The 7,411-nt window shown below is 38.7% G+C and overlaps 1 protein-coding gene across 1 annotated transcript; it reads left to right on the top strand.

Moving 5' to 3' along the window:
- Positions 1-3,068: 3,068 nt before the first annotated feature.
- On the top strand, positions 3,069-6,924 carry LOC146313121 (prostate stem cell antigen-like). Its single transcript, XM_084739168.1, has 3 exons — positions 3,069-3,831; positions 5,029-5,148; positions 6,535-6,924. Exons 1-3 carry the CDS (start codon positions 3,780-3,782, stop codon positions 6,750-6,752), a joined length of 390 nt encoding a protein of 129 aa, XP_084595294.1. The 5' UTR covers positions 3,069-3,779; the 3' UTR covers positions 6,753-6,924.
- The last annotated feature ends 487 nt before the right edge of the window (positions 6,925-7,411 follow it).

Genomic DNA, 7,411 nt, shown 5'->3' with positions numbered 1-7,411 from the left:
GTATAGAGTAGCAAAGAGCAGTTTCATTTAACTTTAGCTAGCTAAATTATTAGAAAATTCTAACATAAATTGACCATTTGAGCCCACTGATAAATCCCTACTTTTGCCACATATAGGCTTAAGCCAACCATGACACTCTTTGCTTGTAATGAGACACTGAATTAATGATGGATTTCAGCATTTCTATGAGGTTTGCTCGGATTAAGGACTCGTCCTGTTTAATATTCTCCCCTTAATCCTGATGAATTGTTTATGAAAGGTCAGATACAGTACCAACTGCCCTGCTTCTATGCTTGTAGCCTTTAAACATAAACCTGGAACCATCTGCTGTGAATCAAATAAGTCTGTATCATCTCACCTCTCCCACAGTGGTCTAAATAAATGGCTGCGTTAACCTTATCAGGTTCAGTGTTGATTTATTTCACCAGGCTGTTTCAAACTCACGGCCTGCACTCGTCTTTCTCCTCTCCTTCCGTTCAGAGTCATCATACATTAAACCCTATATGTGACGAATTACTGAACCATCGTTGTCTGTTTTTGTCCATGTGAGATGACAAAAAATAATCTGGCTTTTTCCTGAAATGTGGGTCAAATGATGTTGGACACTGTTGAGATTGTGGGATAAACACTTTGCCTCATCAGACACTAAATGCTTTGAAACATCAGTCTTGTGAGTTGTGTTTACAATTAATCACTAATCAAACAATTTTTTTTTTTTTGGCTGACATTTGGCAACTGATACTTGGAGGTTGCACTGCAGTGATGTAAACATGCATAAACACATCCTAGGTAACAGATGGCTGTGATTGTGTATATAAACATGTGTGCACTTGACTTGACTGTGACTACTTTATGACTTTTACAGCAGCACAATATTCCCTTCTACTGACTAGATTGAGTTACTGCAGCTAGATTGAGTTAATCAGCACCAGAGAGGCAGAGGTACAGAGTTAAATTAGAGACAAAGAAGAAAAAAAAGAGTATTTTTGTACGCAGAGGGAGAAAAAGAGACAGAAAATGTGAGGTTGATGCCACAGTAGAGGGAAATGTGGAGGGATGGAGGATGGGAGGTAGAGGGCACAGACAGGATTAAAGAACACCATCTGTCCACTGAGATCCTTTAGCCGGGACACAAAACATCCCAGTCAAATAAACATCAGCAGGTTTAAAACACTACAACTGTCTGTGAAAACGGTCTCCTGCACACACTACAATCAAAATTTAGTAAAATTTTTACTGTCCTTAGCAACATAGACCCAAGCTGAAACCCAGTCTGAGGTCCGTTTTGTTTTGTTTTGTTTGTTTGTTTGTTTTTCAAAAACAGGTGTGAAATGGAGATGAGGAAACTGATTGGCAATCTGAATTTTAAGTTCACTGTCAGTTTAATTTTTATATTTTTTCCCTCATTGTATTAAATGTTTTGGACCATGCAACTATAGTTTTAAATTCTTTATTTTACAACAAACAAACAGGCAGTATCTCAAGGCAATATCTCAAGCTAAAATACAGATAAAAATACATAATTTTGCAGGATATTACATTTTGGAGAAGATTAATCTCTCCAAATCTGCCAGAGTCAACAGCACATCATAAAAGTGTGTCAACTTTAATGCACTCACTGTAATTTTACATCAGAAAAACTAGTTCTGTCACCCTCTACACAAAACTCTATTCAAAAATCTACTGATTTATCCACAAACACAGGCACATTTACAAGACTGTGACTTGCCATAAAACCTAAGTGACATTTATGACTTGTCATAGCCCTCTGATCATTTCGGCATACAACATATTGATCCCGATTTAAAATATTAACCAATACTGCAAATCAAAGAAATGCCTTGTCTGAACCTAGCAAGACATTTATGGGAGTTTCTTCAGGATTTTGGTGTACTGTGTAATTAATCAACTGGTAAACAGCTTATTCAGTCTGAGCCTGCTTGGCTCATGCCATCACAAGACTGCTGTCAGCAGACCGTCCTGCATGCTGCCCTCACGTCTCCCATTACACCCTAAAGGATAATTTAGTTAAACTGGTTCGTTCTCAGAATCACTGACTATCTGTCTCTGACATGCTGACTTTTCTCGCTCTGTTTCTTTCTGTCTAAGGTGCTGACTCGCTCTCCACCCTGCTGACTTCATTGCCGTCTGTCTTTACTGACTTCTCAGTGCCGTTCAAGCTGCTCTCCCGCACGTGTACAGAGGACATGTAAAGGATAACATACAGTGAGCGGGTCATTATTGCTTTGCGTCTGTGAATGAATCACACTCATAGCAACAGCTGCTATTTAAGCAATATCACACCAGAGGGAGTGCTGTTGTACTGAATATCAGCACGACAGGAGGACATGTGCTTTGTTTAGATTAAAAAGAAGAAGAAGATGGACATCACCAGGAAAGCCACAACTGTGGTTTAGTCTTCCAGAAGTGGTTAGCCATGGTTAGCAATACTTGTTGATAACAAAGCATTTCACAGTATTTTGCACTTACAAACTCAACATAGATTTGCGAGTGTTTCGTTACAGGGCAAAACACTAGTAATTATCTAGCTAACAATTGATGTAATTTAGATTAGCTGGCCAGTTACTGATTGTACATGAACTAACTTAACATGAGACTAAATAGCCCAGGCATGTTACTTTTTCCAGGTCCCTCAGCAACATCTTTTATCTATATGTTCAAAACTTGGTTTTCTTTTTAATAAAGACAAGTCCCATCCGTTTGCTCTCTGCTCCATCATTCTTTTATGTTTCCTGTACTTATATATTTGCTAGGCTATTCAGTGTTGAAAAGAAAACCACATTTTGAAGATGGATAAAACATGCCGGGAACCTGTGAAACTGACATGTCACATTTTAAGTAAGCTGATGTTAGTAAAATGCTAGCTAAGTAGCTAGCTAACAACTGATGCAGATTAGCTTGCTTGTTAGTATTACTTAGGATTTTGCTAACATTAGCTACCCGATGTAACTAGCCAGCTAATGATTGATGTAGATTTGCTTGATAAGTAGCAGGCTAACAACTGATGTAACCTAGATTAGCTAGTTTTTTAGAGTGTTGCTAACATTTGCTAATTTAAGATGTGAATAGATATGTTGCTTTTACGGTGCCCCAGCATCATTTTTTCAATCTTTAAATTTTGGTTTCCTTAATAAGATAGACGAGCCTCGCACATAGCATATCTATGTAGCAGGAAACAGGAATGGAGAACACTGACCAAGTTTTGATAAGGGAGAGGATGACGGGGAGGGTCAATTATTTTTCACAGTGAGACCAGAGATCATCTTATTAATTTCTTCCTACTTTGTCTCTCACACCCTGTAGAAGTGTCCTCGCTGCAAGTATCACCTCATGTAACTTCAAGCAAAACTCTGAATAAATCTCATTCACGGCCCATGTTTAAACATGTCACCTGATCATAATTACCTCTCCAAATTGAATTAGTTTTAGGAGGAGACTCGAGGATCTCAGCATCTGGGACGCATCAGGGAGGAAAACTCAGAGGTCACATCAGGGTGCTGCCAATACTAAACTACATTTGAGGAGGTTACATTTTATCAGTGTAATACATAAAAGAGTGGAAGTGAAGCGGAAGGAAGAGTGAGCAAGAGACTAAAGGTGTGGTCTTGGACTTCAAAGTAGTGGAACTGAATTTGGGGTTTGGAGACGTATCGGATCAGTGGCAGCAGTTAATTAGATGGGAGTGCTGTAACTGGGATTTCTGGACGTGCTTGAATAGTTATCTGAAGACAGTTTGAAGACTTCTTACTGGAAACATCATGTCTCCTTCTCAACTTCTGATTGTACTGCTGTGTTGTCTACCTTTGGCAGGTATGTCAGACACACACAAAACAGATTTAAGTTCATTTAACAAGTGAAATAATGAGAGGGCATTTAATGTTCAATTAAAAATGTGTTTTCAGTGATATACTATTAACACTGTGTCTGATTTCTTATCTACTTAAGGCAAAACAGTAATGTTGAAATGCGCTAAGATTTAGATAAAGATTTCTTCTGTACAAAAGATTAAACAAGTTAATTTGTCAGATCCAAAAGATTTTGAAAAAGTGATGTTGCATGTGTTTAGGCCTGGATACTGGATGCTATTATTCATTTTTAAGGTAATTTACAACTATGCATTTATTCTTGCTGAAGTGTCCATGAAACTGACATAAGTTTAGGATTAGTCAATCTGTAAAGCCTGCATCAAATAATTGGTTTGGTTCTTCTTTTTTTTTTTTCCAAACAGGACCTTTTTATTTCACCATCTTGGTCAATATAATCTGATTTGATCAATATAGCCCAGGAATTGTTTCAGAAGATTAACTAAAATGGCAATTCAATCTCAGATTTATTTTTAACAGCGTATTTGTGACTGTGGTACATATATTGCAGATTGCATCATGAACAGTTGTGCAAACTTGGTTTACTCACCAGAATCTTCTCCTTTCTTGTTTTGTGGATGAATAAAAGACACTGGGAACCGGTAAAAGCGACATGCCACATCATAAGATAGCTTGCTAAGTAGCTAGCTAACAACTGATGTAGATTAGCTACCTAGTTAGCTAGCTTTTTGCTAACATTGGCTATCCACTGCAACGAGCTAGCTAATGATCGATCTTGATTTGCATGCTAATTGGCCAGTGTTTTGCCACAGAGCAAAGCTAGCTAGTGATAATGTAGCCTAGATTAGCTAACAACTTACTTAGTGTTTTACTAACATTTGCTAACTTAAAATGTGATTATATAGGTTATGTTGCTTTTACAGGTCCCATAGCACCATCTTTGATCCATCTTCAGAATCTGATTTTCATACAGATTATGAAAGCCAGGGAATTGTTTCGGTGAAAATTAACTAAAAAAAAAATATTAGCAATTGTCTGCAACATGCAACAAAACATCATCAAGAAACACAGCTGGTCTGTAAGACATAAGCAATCAGGGATGTGATTTTCCTGGATTTTAAGGGAAGGAAAAATGCTATCGGAACGGTTTCTTAATATTTTCTTTTCCCATTGTTTCCCTCAGCCTCTTTGCGCTGTTACACTTGTCTGTTCCCTGTCATCTCTCCTATGGACTGCCTTAAGTTTCCCCAGGAGTGTCCAGCTGGGCAGCGCTGCCTGTCCAGTACTGCAACAGGAAGCCGGGGTGAGATCCAGATCTGTGTGTGTGTGTGTTTGTGTGTGTGTGTGTGTGTGTGTGTGTGAGTTTCTGTGTCTGTAGACGAGATTATTTTCTGAGAATCTGGGGCATGATGGCCACAAATTGGCAGACAAAGCCTCACTGTACAGAACATTGTCTGGGAACAGATTTGAAGCAGTGCAGTGCAGTGCAGTCTGTATATACAGTTTTGTTTTGGCTCTGTCCTGCAGCCAACTCCTTTAAAAAACAAAAATATGTCTATTAAGTGAAAGCGCTGACTTATATCTTTAATTTAAGGCTTTTTAGAATGATGCAGAAACCGTAGTTCTTTTTGTAGTTACAAAGCTACTGCACTGCACTCTCAGAAATAAAAGTGCCAACTAGAACCATAAAGGGTTCTTCAGCTTGTCCTCATATGAGTACCATTTTTTTAATTGAGGTTTCACTTGGACCTTTCAGGAGATTTCTACCTTGACCTGAAAATAAAGCATTATAGCTGATCTATATATCTGATCTATAATCAACTGTGAAAGATTTCACCCAGAACCTCCTATTAAATGTTCTACAGAGAACCCTTCAATGGTGTAAAGGCCCCACCCAGAACCCTCTTTGGAGGTCCTATCCAGAACGTTTCCACATTCCGGGTCTGCTAAAAAACCCACCAGAGCATTGCAGCTATAACTTTTTTATATTCCAATGGTTTTATCTAGAACCCACCCAGAGGGTTCACACTAAGAACCCCTTTCTATTATACACTTAGAAATAAAGGTGCTCACCAGAACCACAAAGGTTTCTTTTCAGGCCCGATCCTCCTTCAACTCAACAAGTGTAAAAACAAAACAAAAGAAGGATGACACGGTAAATCAGATCTCAGCACCATCTCTCATCAGACCAGTTGTCAGCTCACTAATGCCTGTGATGCCATCAAATTATCTCTAAAAATAGCCCTGTGGATGCAGAATTGTTCATTCTGTCTCATCAGAGGCTAAAGCCCCGTTTTTTTTTACATTACATTCACCTTAACCCGTAAATGCTCAGACGGTTTTGAACTTGATAACACCTAAACCACAAATCATTCATTGGTAAGGGTAAGGTGTCTAAATTTCTTTGGTTTACAGTTAGTCAGTCTTTATTTTTATGAAATGGTCTAACTTGCAATAGGCTATAGTCTAACACTACAGACTGGTCTAAAATATCTCTGTGAAACTGGGCCCGAGTCAAAGCGGTCAGAGTCAATTTATTTGCCATTTGCAGTAGGTACTGCTTTGGAATAAGGGAGCAAGAGCCCAAAAGACACAGAAAGAAAACACATAACTCACACAGACAATATAAAGGGCAAAAATGTCTGATAAGTGTTATAACTAAAATAACCTCCTTTCTCTGCTCTTCTAGGGGCCTTACAATTGACAATGTACGAGAAGAGCTGTGCCATCCCGTCCCAGTGTGGTATGAGTGGACAGAAATACACCTCAGGCCTCTACTTCAACTACACCAACGTCTGCTGTGACACAGACCTGTGTAACGGCGCCGTGTCCGTTGCTGCCCTCAGCTGGGGAGGAGTCGCCCTCTGCCTGCTGCCTGCACTCACGCTCCTGCTCGGTCACGCTTAATAACAAATATAAAAGATGGAAGTGACCTGGAAAAGATGCACAGTGGCGGGCACATGAGTGTGCACTTGTAAGAAAACAGGGTTTGAGAAGTGCTGCTTTTAATAAAGAATGAGCAGGAAACGTGTCCTGGTGTCCACACAGCAAATTAAATAAGTGATGCACCAATGTGGTTAGCTGAGTATCCAGTTATATTCTTTAAAAGGTCAAAAAATATAAATCAACAAAACTAATAATTTAAAAATATTATAAAATACATAAAGGTAAAACAAAATATTTGACAGTTCATTAGCAGCAAATTACAAAAATGTCAGTATGGACCAAATATAATCAGTAAAAACAGACTGATACCAAAATATATCTCACCTGGAGGTTTATTTTGTGGCTGTTCTTGAGCTTTCTGTCATTTCAAATGATCTGCATCAGGAGACTCAGAATCTGCTCAGTTGTGTGTGTGTGTGATAAAATTGCAACTTTTATCTGAGCACTTCAGCTTAACAGCAGTTGACAGCGATCTCACCCAAAAGGACAATTGAGTAGCTGGGGCTTTTGGTTATATCACATGATCTTCATCAGGAGATCAAGAATTTGCTTGGTTGTCATGGAAATGCAGATCCTTTTTTTTTCCTTTTCTTTTTTTTTCCTGAGCACTTCGGCTTAAA

Source organism: Lutjanus erythropterus, chromosome 16 (genome assembly GCF_056507025.1).
Source record: "Lutjanus erythropterus isolate fLutEry1 chromosome 16, fLutEry1.hap2, whole genome shotgun sequence".
NCBI lineage: Eukaryota > Metazoa > Chordata > Actinopteri > Lutjaniformes > Lutjanidae > Lutjanus > Lutjanus erythropterus.
The sequence above is the reverse complement of the archived record's forward strand: the minus strand, read 5'-3'. Positions and strand labels throughout refer to the sequence as shown.

Bases quoted from the DNA above. Each gene is read 5' to 3' on its own strand.
- LOC146313121 (XM_084739168.1), top strand. From the start codon at position 3,780: ATGTCTCCTTCTCAACTTCTGATTGTACTGCTGTGTTGTCTACCTTTG. The intron at 3,832-5,028 runs GTATGTCAGACA...TGTTTCCCTCAG, and splicing joins GTGTTGTCTACCTTTGGCAG to CCTCTTTGCGCTGTTACACT. The intron at 5,149-6,534 runs GTGAGATCCAGA...CTGCTCTTCTAG, and splicing joins TACTGCAACAGGAAGCCGGG to GGGCCTTACAATTGACAATG.